The 18,348-nt window shown below is 42.2% G+C and overlaps 1 protein-coding gene across 2 annotated transcripts in view; it reads left to right on the forward strand.

Moving 5' to 3' along the window:
- The first annotated feature begins 14,970 nt into the window (after positions 1-14,970).
- The window catches only part of ARID2 (AT-rich interaction domain 2), a 176,285-nt gene continuing 172,907 nt past the window's right edge, over positions 14,971-18,348 (forward strand). Inside the window, exons 1-3 of one of the 2 annotated variants that reach the window (XM_060244949.1) lie at positions 14,971-15,751; positions 15,919-16,012; positions 17,068-17,165. In XM_060244949.1, the coding sequence (XP_060100932.1) occupies positions 15,660-15,751; positions 15,919-16,012; positions 17,068-17,165 (284 nt within the window). In that variant the 5' untranslated portion in view covers positions 14,971-15,659. Of the gene's footprint in view, positions 15,752-15,918; positions 16,013-16,415; positions 16,553-17,067; positions 17,166-18,348 lie in introns of those variants that run through there. The other variant, XM_060244950.1, reaches the window with a different exon arrangement.

Here is an 18,348-nt window from a genome sequence, read left to right on the forward strand (position 1 = left end):
AAAACTTATCCTTAGAAAGTATGTCTTAAATTACCTCCGAATGCTGAATAACTGGTCTTCAAACTAAATGCAACTGGAAAAGTCTATTGGCTCCTTTGAAATATGATGAGCAAAGACTGATTTTCCAGTACACACAGGCTAAGAAAATGACAGCATTCAAAAACACTTGGTATGAAAAACAAAAATCTGTCATCTTTACTTCTTCCAGGACAACAGATGTCAGATCACAGAATTGCTACAAAAAGTTATCAGCAGGGCCAAATCACTTCCAAGGTTGAAGTGATATTCACTACCAGAGTTTCTCTCATTTTGATGAGTAGCTCTCAAGTTACTGTTTGTCCTACAAGAAGAAGTTATATACCTATATTCCTTTTTGCATAGATACTTGACACCATCTGAAGAAAAATTCCTCTAGTTAACTCATACCACAGAATGACAGTTGTATCTTTTACCCAAATACCAAACACCTCTAGACAGTTCGCCAGGTGTAACTTCTCTGAATCACTACAGAGGCTGCTTTGCACTGTAGAGATAAGCTACAAGCAAATTAATCTTGCAAGACAAACTTCACTATCCGGTTTGGTGTATAGTTTAAGTGTGCAGACTCTTATCTGGAAGAACCGGGTTTGATTCTCCACTCCTCCACTAGCAGCTGCTGGAATGGCCTTGGGTTAGCCATAGCTCTGGCAGAGGTTGTCCTTGAAAGGGCAGCTGCTGTGAGAGACCTCTCAGCCCCACCCACCTCACAGGTGTCTGTTGTGGGGGAGGGAGATAAAGGAGATTGTGAGCCACTCTGAGACTCTTTGGAGTGGAGAGCGGGATACAAATCCAATATCATCATCCTTTCAGTAAGTGAAGACCAATCAAAATGGAACAACATAGAGAAAGGAATAATGTTTGACTGCTATTAGAATAGCAAGGCCTGTGTTCAGAAGGCAGCCTTTAAGGGGGGGGGGGCGTGGGGAAGAAGAGAATGGAATTTTGGACTGAAACAGTTCCAAGGCAGTTGAGATTGACTGTTATGAAGAAAACACCGCATGGCCAAGAACAGCATAACTTCCAATGGGGAATATAAAAGGCAAGATCCTTTTCAGTGACATTTAGTATTAGAATACCACATAAGAAGTTGAGGAAGACACCAGATAAAGAGAATGTGAGTACTATGCATTTTAACTATCTGGAGAGATTGTTTTACTTCTATTGACCAATGCTTTACATATATAAAATACCCACCTCAGTTATGTTTAAACCTAAAAAAAAAAAAGCAGACTTGGGATGTATGTCTTTCTGGAAACCCCTAGCACTTAGCAATTCCACATAGTACTAGTAAGTTTTTACATGGGTGAGAAAGAATGAACCATTTCCTTATCTTTGTGTTAGCAGACCTAAGACCACAGAAATGTAATAATGAGAGCTAGAGAAATCTCTTATTCTCATTTTTTAAATGCATCTTTACAACCCCTCCTAAAGAACATCAATTATTACCATGCATACCACTGTATACAAGGATCTGTTTGTACAGTAAAACACTGTGGGAGCATAGAGGTTAAGGCAAGGTGTGAGGGCAGAGATCATTAATATCAGATAAATCCTATCTTAGGGTTTGGATGAACAGCAATCATAAGTATAGCTTGAAAGAATTCTTTATTTTTATGGAAAAACATAGAATCACTCAATTTTGAACAAACTACCTGGAAGTAAATGCTAGAGAAAGTCAAGTCAGAAGGAGAAAATGCTCAATCCACACATTATAACATGTATCCAGATCCTCCTTTACTTGCTTAGGAGATAAAACTGCATAGACTGTTTCCATTTCAGTGCTTAAGAAGTGGCTACTCCTAGAGTAAGCAGGCATCTGCTCTTTATCAACAAATGAGGCATTGTGGCTACTGCAATATAAGGGCAAAGGCAGAAGAATGGGTACAGATGCAAAAATAAACAGGAAGTACAGTCATCCCAAAGGCTAAAGATTTTAATGCAAGTTATTTTCATAGGCTCTAAACCAAGAAAAATACTGTATTGGTCTATAAGGTGCCACAAGACCACTGTTTATTGACACTGCTACCCCTCATGCGCAGCAGATGCTTCTCTTCAGTGCAGGGCAGTTAAACTAGCCAATTTTTACAATCTTTTTTTCTACTTTTGCTACACCTGCTGGAAGGGATTCTGCTTCTCTCCATTGGATTGACTGTTATGCAGGAGGATGACGAAGGTACATGCAGTAAGGATACCATGTTAAAAACCCCTAGCCAAAGGTTGTGTAACCTGAAGGATATGCATTTCTGCTCCTTCCTCCCAGAACAATCGACTGCAGTAGCTGTTCTACGTGGTCACTATTTGTGACATTAATTCAGTAGTACCTAAATGTATGGAATTTATTGCCACAAGATGCTGTGACAATATAACATCCTTAAATACAATAGCAGCTATAAACCAGAGCTGGACATGTTGGTTGCTGTTAGATGTAGTTTGGCTGGACAAAGAACACAAAGTAGAAGGGGAGAGGTTTGGGTCTGGTGTGTTCTATCTTATGGAATGATGGTATAGTTGTTGCCTGTTTAAGTACTACAATAAACCTAGCTTGGAACTGAAATGGTACCCTGATACAGCATTGTGATAGCTATTGACTATGACTAAATGGAATACCAGCTGCTGGGGAGGCAACAAAGAGGGAATGCTTTGGTCTCCATGCCTTGCTGATAGGTTTTCTGAGGGCATCTGGTCAGCCACAGTGAACTTGGATCAGACACACCACTGGTCTAAGCACAGTGGTCTTTTCCCCCCGTCCATTTTTGTATTGTGGCTATGAGGTTTAAAACCATTATGAGGGAACTTGTTCATTAAATTCTTTGCAGTACTTAATTAGCAGCAGTAAAATGTAACTTCTACTGAAATCTGTGTTGTATACCTTCAAGGATTATACCTGTAGGTGCTTTTAAAATACTAATGATATGTAAAAATAATAAATACAGCTTTGATATAATGTGTCCCAGATAAATACTGCATTGCTTTCTTTTGCAAACAGGTGCATACTTCCCCTTCCAAAGCACTAATGCCTTGCTAATGCAAACAAGAATTAGGTACATGGACTCTGTTATTCTAAAGCAGGGTTTACCAACCCCCACCCCCGGTTATTTTTACACCTCCTTCGTGGCCCATTAAAATTTGGGGGTGGAGACAGGAAATGGTGTACAAACAAGCCTAAAACTCTTACAATATTTTGTTTAGGAAAGGTAGGAAAATAGCGGGATTTTGCAATGCAATTTTAAAATAAAGCATTAAGAAAAAGCACAAGGGCCACACAGCAGAAAACTAAAAATATAAAATGCTCTCAGCCTGGAAAAACATGAAATGGCAGCCTGGAAAAACATGAAATGGCAGGACATTTCAAGCTTCTCCCCTCCCCCCCAGGTCTACTCAGATTAGCAATGGCAAGGAAGGAAGGAAAAGACAGAGGAAAAGTCTGACAGAAAGAGAGGGAAGGAGAACGAGTTGGAAACAAATATAGAAAAAAAAGAGAAAGGAAATAGGAAGGAAAAGGGAGGGAAAGAGTGAAAAAAGGAGGGATAAAAGGAAGAAAGAGAAAAGAAAGGAAAGGAAAAGAAAAGAAAAATGTTAAGAAATGGGATGGGAGCAACTCACCTTTAAAACTGCTCACTCTCACTGCGAAGCTGGCTCTTCCGCCACCGCCTCCCTCCCTTCCCCACTGCAGGTCAATTTCAGGCTGTAAAGCCTCCCCCCCACCTGATCGGTGGGAAATCAGGCCACAGAGGCTTCAACGCCGGACCCCGGGGGGCCTCCCATCACAGAGGCTCGAAAAGGTTGAAAAACTCGTTATAAGGTATATCCTTGGGTTTCTACCCTGTCCCTTCATTATTGTTCTGGTACTGCTCTACAAGGATAACTTTTCAGAGGGTTAGTCTTTATGTTCTCAGGAGGTCCTGAATGGTGGTGACTTGTTACCAGGGTGCTTTCCAGGGAACTCTTGGTTTAAAGGAGTTTTTCAGCAAGGAAAGGCACCTTGCCCCCTTTCTTACACAACAGTATGGAAAGAAAGTGCCAGCAAGGGAGCAGCCACATGCCCTTTTCAGCTGCGGTCTGTTCGAGCTGCTGCCAGCTTGGCCCAGCGTGGAGTGATCTCAGTGCCAATTTCCCACCAATCGGGTCATTGGTCCCGGGGGGGGGGGAGGCTTTACGCAGCATGAAATTGACCAGCCTGCGGTGGGAAGGGAGGGAGAAGGAGGTGCAGAGGAGCACGACACCATGGGGGGGAAGGCGCGATGCAGGGGGAGGTGGCCAGGGGATGGGAGGCCCCGCGGCCCAGCATTGAGGGCTCTGTGGCCTGGTGCCAGGTCGTGTCCATGCTATTGGGAAACGCTGTTCTAAAGCAAATAAGAGTCCAGGAGAACTTGGAAGCCTGTACAGTGGCTTGTGTTATGCTGAATGTTCCTAATAAAAGGTATCTATTTTCAACCAGGTGCCTTAATATGCAATTTCATACTGTTATGGAAGAAAGGGGGCAAGGTGCCTTTCCTTGTTGAAAAACTCCTTTAGACCAAGAGTTCCCTGGAAAGCACTCTGGTAACGTCACCACCATTCAGAACCTCCTAAGAACATAAAGACTAACCCTCTGAAAAGCTATCCTTGTAGACCAGTACCAGAACAATAATGAAGGGACAGGGTAGAAGCCCAAGGATATACCTTATAACAGGGGTTTCCCAACCTTTTTGAGCATTTGAAATTTTAACATAGTATGGAGTGTGAAGTGACAAAATGCCATAGGAGGTGGAGCCAGCCACAAAATGTTTGCCATACTTCAGTAACACAGTGCATATCCTTGTGCTGTGGTGGCAGCTGCTGACAAAGCAAGATTTTTAAAAAACTGCAGCGCCGATTAAATCTCCAGTAGTCATTCAGCAGCCTTGTCAATCATAAGACTTACCTGGCTCCTCCCACTTCAAAAAAATATTTGTGGGCACCAGAAAAGTTGGTGGTGCATATCATGGCACCCATGGACATCACCTTGGGGACCCTCGTCTTATAGCAATATGGCATTATGCAGTATAGCACACAGGCAAGAGATTCAGAGAAATATCCCTGAGGAGTAGACTGTATTAGGCAAAGCCAAAACAATGCTTTTGTTAAAAATGGTTTATTATAAACGAAAGGGAAAAAGGTGATTGGGTTCGAAGTAATAGGGCAGAACAAAATACAGGGGGTGGGTGGGGGACATACAAGGACACAGCACATAGAATTCCAAAATAAAAAGGAATATAATTGAATACAGCTAAGTATACTTTACCTAGGCTGTAGCAGGTTCTTCGGAGAATGTATAGGGTGCCTTGAAGTAACAAAATGTTTGCAGAGTATTTACCCAATCTCCTGCAGCCCTCAGTTCCCACTGAAGATAATGAAGAATCCTAAATGTCCAGATATTTAAGGTCAATGGAACTGAACAGAAGCCAGTCTCTACTCTAAAAGTGACACACTGATTTAGCAAACCCCATGAAAAGCCCCATCTCTGATATCAGAGGCTAGTTACCATTAAGAAACTTATGAAATATAGTCCCACCCTCATCAAGCATCTAGTAATGGCTCTGAACTTTCATGACAAATCGATGGTCTGGCCCAAACCAGATTGCCCTTGTGGAAAAAAGAATTAAGTCTAATGTGGAATAGAAATGAATGGGATATTCTAACAAATTCCCAGGTGCCCAAGACCCCAGATGCTCTAGGTCAGTGTTTCTCAAGCTGTGGGCTGGAACTAGTGGTGTGGCAAAAAATTTTTTCCCCCTTATCCGAGTCTATTGGACCCCAAAAATATTGGTATTCTTGAATATTCCCAAATCCCAGTTTTGGTATTGTATTGGAATTTGGATAAATATTCAGGAAACTAATTTATTTGGCTCCATTATACTCTATTGGGACCGAGTTCACTTGCTGAGTTATACCCTATGGGGACTGAGTTCACTTGGTAAGTTGGGCTGCCATTGTGGCATGACTCTGCAAGTTCAGAAGGCATTTAAACTTATATTGGCTTTTATTTGGGCATGACTATTTTGGTAGCCAAACCAGATTGTATAATCTGTATTTGGCTGAATAAACTCTCCAAAAACACCAATAAGGTATTTTTCAGGTATTTATTTGGCTTGGCACACCCCTAGCTGAGACCCAAAAGTTGGTTACAAAGTTTCTTAAAGTGGGTTGTGAGCCAGCCCTCCCTAATGGCTGCTTCTGCCCTTTCCATTGATCTCCTTTGTATTTTGTATTTTTGATCTGAACTTGGAAACAATACCCTCCATGTCATACATGTATTTTTTCCTTCATTGCATATACATGCTGATCAGGTAAAATATGTTCTGATGGTTACTTGAGTGAATTTATTAGGACCTGAGGGGGGATTAGAGGGAGTAATGGAGAAGGAGAGGATGGTCAAAGGTTGGAAGGTAACCATGATATACAAAGGCTGTGTAGGTTAGAATGCCACTTGCTTGGGGTTCACAATGAGGAGAGCTGAGGCCTTTGTGTGATATTTGCTGGTTTCTCAAAAACATCTGGTTAGCCACTGCAGAAAATGGAACTGAACTAGATGGATGCCAAGGTCATCGTTTGTCTAGGTATCAAAAACCCTTGAGCCAGATGGATGGGTTACCATATCAAGTAAATTTTGACTTGTGGGTCACCATATCAACAAGGTTAGGACACTCTGCTCTAGGTGGCACTCTTAAGGACATTCCACAGCAAGGAAAGACACCATTCCCCCTCTCCTTCCATAAAACATATGGTGGGCCCTTTAAGATACCAGGATTCAGTTTTTAGCTTTAAAACTGCTTACTACCACACATCATCTTACCCTGCTTGATAGTTACTGCTGCCAATATTCAACTGAGATTTCAAATCAGGTACATCAGAGCAGTCAAACGTAAACCAATTTATAATGGAGTTCTAACTGCCCCAGAACATGGCCACAGTTGTGTCAAATGCAAATGTGCATTGCTTGATACCTAACATGCAAGGTCATGTGTGCCCTAGGGCAGGCATGTCAAGACTGAAGCTTGTACTGATTCCCTGGACTGAAGATATTTGGTAGCCAAGTGCCTGCTGAAGATTATAAATCTGGCTGGATTAAGAAACTGTATCAATCTAGCGCTTCAGTTTAGATACTGCCAGTAACCAGGGCTTTTTTTGTAGCAGGGACTCCTTTGCATATTAAGCCACACACCCCTGATCTAGCCAATCCTCCTGGGGCTTACAGTAGGCCCTGTACTAAGAGCCCTGTAAACCCCTACATCAGGGGTGTGTGGCCTAATGTGCAAAGGAGTTCCTGTTAAAAAAAGGCCCTGGATACTGAAATGCAAACTACTCTTTTAAGAGATTAAGGCATCTGTAACCATGTACACTTACATGCAGCATTTGTTACCACATTTTAAGTCAGTCAATGTTAAGTTTGTTTGTGGAAATACAGGAGGCTGGGACAAGGGTGAAAGAAGACATCCACACTGCAATCCTAAACAGTTGCACCCATCTAAACCAGGACTCAAAAGCGTATAACTATGCTAATAGGCAGCTCCAGCCCGTGGTGCTCCAGGAAGGCTCCCTGCCCATGCCCCCCCCCGTGGCCGCCCACCTTCCTTCCATCGACACCCCCGCCAAGACTGATCCTTAGCCCCCCGCTGCTACCGCCGCCGTCCTTCCCTTCGCTCCATCCCCCAGCTGATCCTTACCCCCCGCCGCCACCCTCCTTCCTGTAGCAGCGCTGCAAGCCAGCACCGTGCTCCATTCCACCCTCCCCTCCAAGCTGAGACTGGTCCTTACTGGCTTTGAAGCAGCTGGCACAGTATCTTATCCTTTGAAGAGCCCGTGAGAGGAGAGTTCGCTCTCCCTCCTTCCTGAAACTGGAAGTGAAGGGGAGCGAAGTCTCCTCTCGCGGGCTCTTCAAAGGATTAGAAGTTGTGCCAGCTGCTTTCAAGCCAGTAAGGACCAGCGGGGGGGGGGGGGGCGACAGAGTGCGGTGCTGGCTTGCAGTGTTGGGGAGGGGAGAGTGGGGGCATCGGGGGGGAGGAGGGATGTAGGCAAGCAAACTAGGTGTTTGCCACGGGCACAGAAGGGAGGAGCCCAATTCAGCGCCCCCCACCTCCCAGCACCCTAGGCAACCGCCTAGTTTGCCTAGTGGGTGAGCTGGCCCTAATAGGAAGCACAGCAAATTTCAGCCTTGCTCCCTAGCTATTATGTCATAGAGCCTCCTTCAAGTAAAAAGGGAGCAGCATAAGAAAACCTTAATTGTTCAGTCAAGTAAATAAAAGTGCCTTCTCAAAACATCCCAACATAATATCTCCAAATTTCAGAGAAGTCTGATTAGACCAGCATTTACTTTGTGATGAAACACTCGTTTACCCTTTACTGCTGGAACCAATAATTCTTTGCATTAAGGAATACCTAGCACTTCTTAGATAGAACACACTTAGTTCACCATTAGCTCTGCCCTTAAAGTTGTACAAAAGGAACACAGATCAATGGAAAATGCATGTGAATAATTCTGCATTATTTTTTGCAATACTGAGACAGACAGTATACCCCCAAGCAGAATTGCATGCTTTTAAATCCATTAAAATCAATAGGCTTAGAAGGGTGAAACTGTACTGAAAATTTCACAGCAAGTGTTTTAAGTCTACCAGATTTTTTTTTTTTAAATATCAGGATCCCCCCCCCCTTATTTTGGGGTTATTCAATTGCTATTTAAACTCAAATGAACGTGTGCTGCAGTTTGAAATATAATCGAAATTCATATATCAACCAAGTGAAAATCCACAATTAAGGACAAATATTGCTGAAAAAATATATGTGCAGCTGTCACTCTCTGGAAAGTATGCAATGTATGCCCCAAACTGACATAATGTAATCACGATCCTTCAGTAGCAGCTGTTGCTTCCCAACTAGGGAAGAAGACTGTGTAAATGCTTGGAGTTCTCCAACCAACACTTCATGCCAGATAATTTAGGGCATTTTCTTTAAGAATGTACACCACCCTATAAACAGGTTCCAGGAGTTTCACAATAATTATCAACAGGAAATCATGGATACAATTTATTAGTCATATGAACACAACTAGTTCTGCTGCTCTCTCAATAGAGAACTGCTTTGATTATATGCAAATCATTGCATGGATTAGTAGTATGATGGTTTTGGAGGTTAAAGCTGCAATCTGTGCCAGCTTCGTTGGACGTAAGTACCACTGAACTCAGTTTTCAATCAAGCTGCATAACAGTCACCATAACAGGCAAGTCGCAATCAGTTTAAGTGATAAGATTTGATTTTCAGATGTCTTTTCCTATTAAAAGAATAAAAACCCACCAACGTAAAAACATCATGCAATGAAAAAAATCAAGTCATGGTCAAGAGGCAAAGTAGCTTCTAATTATGTTGAACAGAAATTATCTTTACATTAACGTAATAGGACATTCAATCTGAAATCTAAAGAAAACATTTTGCGGGAGAAACAAAACTTATTTTAAAATGCTTTATTTGAAATTTTTTAGAAATATGTCTTTTAAGAAGTCAGAGACTGTGCAAGAGCTATCAAAACAGTCATAAGACTGCAGCCAGAAATATTTCTGCTGCAAGAACAGGTAGTGAAGAATTGCAGGTAGATTCATCTGAATGACTTGCATTAGAAATAGTATCCTTTGTGAAAGTTCGAAACTATTCAGTGGAAGTCTCGAGACCCATACAAAAAGTTTTTATTTAGACTTACCTTTGTTATGATCATGAGGAGTAGAAACTTTCACCATAATCATAAACATACTTACAGTACATGGGAACCAAGCACCACCAAGCTCTTCTGATTCAGCATGCATGGAATTATCTGCATGTCTTCCTAATGAATACCATGGGATTTAGGGTTGCAGACTTAGAGAGCAATCTGCTCTTAGAGAGCAGGTCTACTTTGAATTCTACTCTGGTCTATTAAATAGGGCTTATTACCAGGAAAACGTTCTTAGGATTGTGCTGTCAGTCTGTTAAATAGAACTGTCAAGATTTTAACAAAGATAGCGGCCACATAAAACACAGTATAAATTTCTAGCATTAAAACATATTGCCATCTTGTTGAATAAGCAACATACTGCAGGGTTACAACCTACAAAAGACAAGGCTAAGTCTTCAGAGAACAGATGTAACATACTAGTTACATGAATTCCAAGATAAAACCCACATTGCTACTGACAATGTGCACACTCACCAGGGAATAAATCCAATGAAGCTTGCACTTCAGTAATATATATAATATTACAGCAAGTTCTTTATCAGCAATAACAGCACCTATACTTAAAAATGAGACCAAAGACATCCAGAATTGAATGGTCTACTCCTCAAGAACACACACACAAGCCTGACATCTTCCCAGGAACAGCAGCTAACCAACATTACACAAAGAAAGACCAAGCAAAAAAGAGAAGTAGATGTGTTAGACAAAAATGAATCGTGGGCATCGTGTAGCACTGGCGAAAAGACCACAGTGATTTTATTTTGCAGTAACCTTGTAAATTATGGTATAAATAAGCCCACCAAAAACTGCATTACTTACGTTCTGAGAAAGTGAATACTCCCATTGATATTAATTACAAATATACAGCTAAGCAGTGTTACACTTCAGCTTTTATTTTAAATTAATATAATACCAATCAAATAGTTTAAACTGTTTACATATGTTTACATATGGATCGAGACTGTTGAAATCTCAGTTTGAGCACCCCAAAAACTGAGTTTTAAATCTACTGAAAAACGCTTCAAAGAAACATTTTGCTCTTTGATAAACGCGAACCATGAATTTTAACAATATGTTTCACGGCAGAGAACCTACATCTCAGCAGCTCAGGCTCAATCTATACTTTTCATCCTTTGTCAGAAATCAGATCCGTGGACTAAAGATTCTAAAATAGCTTATAATTAAAACAAGCGAAGTCATAAGGCTAACCAGAGAAGGCTTTACAAAGTTTTTTTTTTAAAAAACAAACACACACACACACACGGCAAGGAAAAGCCCTTTGTTTGAAAAGATATGCTACTAACGAAGCCCTGGAATTAGATTCTTACATGGAGTAATACCGCGCAAACTACTCAGCAATGCAACTCCAAGAATCATTTTAACAAGACGACACATTCAGAAAGGCACAATAAAACGAAAAATTAAACAATAATTAGCTCCCAAACATGACCCGTATTAAGAATATAATCTTATATTACTCATCCTCCGGAAGAAAAAATGTGGATAAAAAAAGCTGGGAGGGTGAGTAGCGATCTAAATCAACGCAATAATGGTAATAAAAGCACTTCAAAAGCAGCCAAAATGTAAAAGAAAAAGGAGACAGAAGCAGCGGCAGATTCTCTCCTATTTCATCCCACTGTTGTGACCGGCACTCAACTCCCTCCACGGGGTGGAGACCTGCGTCGCGACGGAAGGGGAGGAGGCAAAAAATCGCGAGGCTGCCAAGCTGAGAAGACATCCGAGATGGAAGGGCTGTGATCTCCATTCCCAATATTTAAAAAAAAACCCGACGAAACAAGAACAGCCAATCCAGAAGGGACTCACAGAAGAGACTGGAGAAGCGGCAGCCTCTCCTCGTTTTCACTTCAGCGGGGGTGGTTTTTTTTTTGCTTTTTTGGCTCCGCCTACTCTACCTCTACAGACTTTCAGATAAAGTGACATTTTCCGGACGAGAGCGGAGAAACGCTTCTGCCTCCCCCCTCCCTAGCTCGCTCGTAACACGACTTGTCCGCCGCCTTCGTGCTCCTCCCCCGCCCGCCCCCCCCTTGAGCCGAGCCCGTAATCCACTGACAGCTCCACGGGCACAAAATGGGGCTGCTCCTTCCGTGGGTGCCGCCATTTTGTGAAGAGCTAGTAGGCAGCAGTTGGCTCTGGTGCCGCCGCAGAAGCAGCCTCGGTCTGGTAACAAGGGCGGCAGCAAGGAAGGCGCGTTGAAACTGCTTCTGGGGTCGGTTTAATGGTTGAATAAAATGACCCCCTCCAGGGAATCCCCAGCTGACAGTTACGTAAGGGACCGTGCGCAAGTGCCTGCGCTTAGCCTGGAAATCCTGCTCGCCTTACTTACGCAATGTGACTAGCCTTGCCTTCTTGCTGCTGCGTGCCACAGTTAACACACATGCTGAGGCGAGGGTACTGAATCACTCGCCTCTGTCAAGTCCCAGTCACTTGCGGGAGGGAGACACCTAGTTTTTGAGTCATTCGAGGACTGTTTACAAGTCTCCTTCCAGAGCGGAGGACGATTTTAAGCTAAGGTTCCCACGAGGCGGTGAAAAGTCTCAACTGAGCTGTGATGCTCCTAAAACAATTGCTGCAGACACTTAAAGGCAAAAATCGGCAAAATACGCTGTGGCAGCTTTTCGAATTATAACTTGGATTGATGATGCACATTTACTGTGGAAGTCCCAACTGAATTCAACTGGGATTACTCCTAAGGAAGTGTGCATATGACTGGATCCTTAGCGAGTGAGATGTGTGTAATTTTTAACCTTACAAACCACTTGAAAGAATCTCAGGGAGAAGACTTGAAATGCAGAGAAGGACCCCAAGCAGGAGTTTCACTCTCTTCCCTGTAATTAATATAACCTGGAGGGCAGGTTTTTACCAAGTATCTATTGGAGATGAAAGGACAATCAGTTTGGGGGGGGGGAGCACCATAATAATAGATTTTACTTTTCTGAACTAATTTAGTGGATGGTATAAAAGAGATACAGATTTCTTTGAAGGGTTCACTACAGACTGTGTTTTAAACAACTTCTTCCTAAATTGAGTTACATGGTCTCAAAACCAAGTATGTTATAAGGCTGGGAAGAGAAAAGATTACCTTTGTTCTCTTAACTCACATCATATCGTTATTTTAAGGAAGAAGCAAGTGTTTACCTGTGTCAATATTTTATTAAAATTAAGATGGCATGCTCTTTACAGTGTGGTTCTATCCCTACTCTACTTTAAATGGGCAGAGTCCTGATTCTGAAACACATATTAAATCTGAATTCCCAAGGACAGCAAATTGCTTATCTAAAGGCCCATTTCTTTGGGAAAGGAATCTGTTTCAATGTAGATGAGTGGCATGGTCTTCCATAAACAAACTTTTAACATTGTAATTGGAGCTGAGATGACCTTTTCATTATTCTTTACAAGTTCTGTTACCTGTATTTAGAAAAGTAAATGTTTGGACACAGTGAAGGGAGACATTTCTGAAAATAAAATGCTTCTCTGCTTAATTCTATTAAGTGGTTTAGGCAGTGTCTGTGTTTACCAGAAACATACATTTCTATACTCAGATTAAAGCATTTGCATACACACTTCTAGGATCTAACATGATAAACATATATTTCCCTAAGATAAGCAGAGACCAGTTCATACATAATTGGCAGTTTTTAAATGTTCTGAAATCTCATCCCATCTATCTGCCTAGTCACTGGAATAGACAATTATTCTAGGAAAAGTGGAAGACCCAACATGAGGTAGATTGACTCAATAAAGGTAGCCATGGCCCTCAGTTTGCAAGAGCTGAACAAGGTTGTTAACAATAGGATGTTTGGGAGAACATTAATTCATAGGAAACTACTTGACAGCACTTAACACACCTACACATTCAGTACACCCACACATTCCCACCTGCTGCATATATCCTTTTAACAGTTCACCCCTCTTCTAGCTTCTGTAATTCTATACTTCACCTTTTCCTCCTCATTTATCTCTTCTCCTTGTGCTGCTTTATTTCCAGGCTAAGGTGCCTGAGAATTTAATCCTGAAAATCACATCCTTCCAAACTCAATGGGTACAACTGTTTAGGACTATTCTGTAGCTCTACAATAATCAAGGACTCACAAAGTCACTCTTTTAAAGAGATTCCAGAGGGATGGGATTGCAAATCATAATTGACATAGGGAAATCCTGAGTGTTGATTGTTAATAGGACTTAATAAGACTTGCATTGGTATACCACACTCTGGCCAGTTTATTTATTTTATTTTGAGAAACATTGAAGATATACATATTTATATGTACACAAAATACATAACAAACAATAATATATAGATGACTTTGTCAGGTATGACTCAGACCAGTTTTTCTTAGCAATTCTTGTTGTCTAGATATATGTACTTTATTTTAAAATATCCAAGCATAATAATATAAACTATTTGAAGACCTCATAGTATTTAACATACATTATAGCTAACTTCCCTGTCGGGAAGATCCTTGTTGTGCTCTGCTTATTGCAGGTGAAAGGGCTGAGACTGAGAGAACAGAGGCTTGCCTTAGGCCTAAATTGGTAAATTCATGACTGGGGTGACATTTGAGCTTGGGACTCCCGGTTTACTATCAGCCACTATGTGACACCACTTAGATATACTTCTTCTCATGATGAAGGTATCTCTAAACATCTGATGACAGTATGTATAGTTTGTGAATCTTTAGAAACCATTTACCTCATGAAACTTTTTAATGCCTTGTTTTGAACCATCCTGAATTGTGGTGGTCAAGTGTTCTTATAAAATTACTAGTTTATATATATTGTGATAGAAATGTGCACACATTTCATATATAGTATACTAGGGAGAGAGAGTACAGTATACTAAACCATGTGTATTTTCCAGTTAATATGTTGACAGTATTTGTAGAATATTATTTTCTTGCTTTCATTTGAGGAAACAGTTCATCCATTCACATATAAAACATTTAATACCCCTCCCCCATTTTTTCTTCTTCAGAAAATCTGGAAAGAACTTCGTCTCTTGAAAGTGTGGGAATAATGGAACGTTTCCTCTGCCCCTAACCCTGGAACAACCGGTAGTAGCCGTTTTCTCTCCCCACACCCCGCCTTTTCTCTTTCCGCCCGGCTTTGTGTGAAGTTTGCGGCACATTGCAGATGAGCCCTTAGCCGCGAGAGAAGCCTATTGTTCCCCGCCAGGAACTGCTTGCTGGCAGGGCTGGCTTTTGCCATTTCAGAGCTGCCTTTTGCAGTGCCTCGGTCGGCCTCTGGGGTTCGCTGTCTTGCGCTCTCGCCCAGGCAGCAGCACGGCGGCCTCAGATCTTTTTGTCTGAGAGAGGAGAGAAGTGAATCCCGCTGCCGCCGCCACCGCCGCCGCCGCTGTACTGTGTGTGTGTGAGTGAGAGAGAGAGAGCGAGAGGGAGGGAGAGGGGAGATTTCATGGAGCCGCGTCTGTAATACACACACACTGTCAGTACCTCACTCCAGCCTCCCCAACCCCCACCCTACCACAACACTAACCCAATTCATTGTGTGATCCAGCAGCACCATGTTGAGTCTCATGTGCAGGCTGGATCGGCTGGGTTTGTGGTGCTGAGAGAGGCAAGGCAGGCAGCGGCAGCAGCAAGAATTACCGAGAGGTGCCCCTCTCTCTGCCTGTGTGTTGTGTGGAGACAGGACTCGCAATTACCACTCTCGCCGGGCTCCCTTATTCCTTTTAAACTTTTCTTCGTTTCTTTTTTTCTTTTTTAAAACAAGCCCCTCTCCATGGCTGATCTCCGGCCGAGCACAGGAACCTGGGTCTCTTAAAAGGCAAGGAGGAGCCGCGGATTGTTGTTGTTTTTCTATTGGATTTTTTTTTTTTAAGGAGACAAAACCCAAACCTTTTTTAATCCTTAAAAATATGGCAAATTCAACTGGCAAAAACCAACCAGACCAACGAAGAAAGGGACTCGCTTTCCTGGACGAGCTGCGGCAGTTTCACCACAGCAGAGGGTGAGGAAAATGGGGAGATGGAAGGGGATGATTGCGGGGGGGAGGCTGTTTAAAGCGACCGATTTTAACTTCCAGCCCCTTCCCTGAAGGACAAGGCGGCCCCCTGTGGGGGGGAGAAAAGGGGGGCCGAGTTGACAAGTTGTTTTTGTGTGTCTCTCTTTTGGCAGATCTCCTTTTAAGAAGATCCCTGTGGTGGGTGGGAAGGAACTGGATCTTCATGCTCTCTACACCCGAGTCACCACTTTAGGCGGATTTGGGAAGGTGAGTGGAAGTTTTAATTCGGCTTTCCCTCCCACGATCCTCTTCCTGAAACTCTCTTCTGACCCGGGGAGGGCGAGGGGGAAGCCGGGGGGGTCGGGAACAGTCTTTTTTCCCCGGCTGGATCGGGCAGGGGGGGGAAGTGGAAGAAGGAAGCAGGCAAGGCAGGTTGGTGGCTTGGCCTTGTTAGTGAAGCGATGGAAGGGGGGGGGGGTTGGGGGTGCCGATGGCAGCCTCCCGATGCCCCCATTCCCCGCTCTTGGGCTCCTTCCCTCCTTTCCTTGAGAGGAGAATGGCAAAAGCTGTGTGTGAAGCAGTTTCTTCCGCTTGTGGTTGCCGCTTTTAGTGTGTGTGTGTGTCTCGCGCCCAGAGAGAGAGAGTCTGAGTGCAGTTTTAGTTCAACTCAAAATTAGCGGGCATGTTTAACATCGATAATCGGCACGGAGCATGGGCTTGGAAATGATCCTCGCTGCCGTGGGGGGGACCAGGCGCTGCCCTCCGAGCCCTTTCCAGAGAGAAATAACAAAAGGGGCAGCCAAGACGGTGTGTAATCAAATAGCCATCTTTAGGCTTCAAGGCTAGGGACAGAAATGTAGGCCTCAAAAGAAAGGCCTCTCTGTGTCTACGGAGCTGGCGGAGGGGAGACTCAGCGGGACGGTTCCCCTGCACCCCCAGCCGGCGGGGGCGGCCCCAGCCGAGACTTTCTTGACTCATTTTCAACTTCTTTGGGTTTTAACGGACCGCGGGAGGATTTAAAAGCAGGCGACAGAGGGATTCCCGATTGGTTATTGTCCAGGCTGGGAAGACAAAAACAAATCCACTCCACGGCATCAAACCCTTTCACTTACTCGCTCCTCAATAAAATAAACGTTGTAAAATACAAGGGGAGGAGCAAGATCATATCTCCAGGGGCTGTCAGTGGGAAATGCAGTTCCAGACCCAATCGAAACAAATTATATATTTATTCTGTGCGTTTGTCTCATGGCAGCCCTTGGAACGGTCGCTACCAACGACGTTGTGTGTGTTTCTTGTGTATCTCTGTGTGTTGTTTTTGACAGGTATCGGAGAAGAATCAGTGGGGAGAAATTGTAGAAGAGTTTAACTTTCCCAGAAGTTGCTCTAATTCTGCCTTCGCTTTAAAACAGTATTACTTGCGGTGAGTGTTGATAAGGACTTTTGCAGCAGTATTGAGCATGAGGTGGCATTTGGCTTTTTTAGGATGTGAAAATTAAATAATATCCTCACCTTCTGTGTGTCTCTCCCACACACACATTTTAAAATCCTATTGTGTCTCACCATTTAGAAGTTTTTCCTCATTTATTTATGGCTGTGAAGCATTTGAATTGTTTTTTATTTTACTTTTGCCAGCATTATGCTTCCTAAATGAACAAACAGTATAGGAAGCACTTTATGGATTATTTAAAATTGATATCATAGTAGAGCTGGTTCTGCTAAACAGATTAGTGTAGTATTAGAAACTTATTTAATAATAATAATTACTTTAGCATGACTTTAGAACTGTGTATGGATGTGAAATATGAATTGGAAAATATTGCTTTTTAAATAAATGGTAGCAATATACAAATTACTATTTATCAAAACAATTCATTTTTCAAAGTATGGTTTTGGCTTCTATTTCTAAAATAAACATTTTTCCCCCACAAATGATTACTGAAATTTGGTTTGGTTTTTTTGTTAGACTTTGGTAATTTCAGTTTACAGTTTTTTTCTATATTCCTTTCTTGGTGGTGTTGATTTTTAAAATTTGAAATCATTCGTAGTGTTGGTATTGTGGTTGTTTTTAATAATGGAAATATATTGTTTACTAATAATATTGTATTGTTTTCACCAGTGTGTAGTTGTTATTTTTTAGGCAACAATGTGGATTTTAGACACTTTTAAAGATGTGTTTTAAGCCAAAAAAATTCAGTATTTTAGTTTCTTCATATGGACAGTAACTGCTGTTTTGTAATAATTCTGTTTAAACAATCTAAGGCCCAGCTATCTGTTGGAGATTTAGCACTTTGCATTAGGAAATGTATAAATGCACACAAGTAATTTCTATTGGCTGTCCTAGATTGACTTCCAAGTTTGAAGCTGTAGAATTCACAGCAACAGTGTAGAAGTCGTATTGAGTTACCCGGAAGCCTAGAAATCCATAGGCAGAATCAGTTGGGATGGAAAGTTGCTGAATACATTTTGTGATGGCACTTGATTTTACTAATAATACTGGACCATAACAAGAACTTTCAACATAGATTTGCTTATGTTCACCTGCAGTTTATCTGAGGAGCTTCACTGATGTTGTTCAAGGATGCTTTGGGATGTTTGTTGGGTTA

The sequence above is a fragment of the Heteronotia binoei genome, chromosome 8 (assembly GCF_032191835.1).
Source record: "Heteronotia binoei isolate CCM8104 ecotype False Entrance Well chromosome 8, APGP_CSIRO_Hbin_v1, whole genome shotgun sequence".
Classification (NCBI taxonomy): domain Eukaryota; kingdom Metazoa; phylum Chordata; class Lepidosauria; order Squamata; family Gekkonidae; genus Heteronotia; species Heteronotia binoei.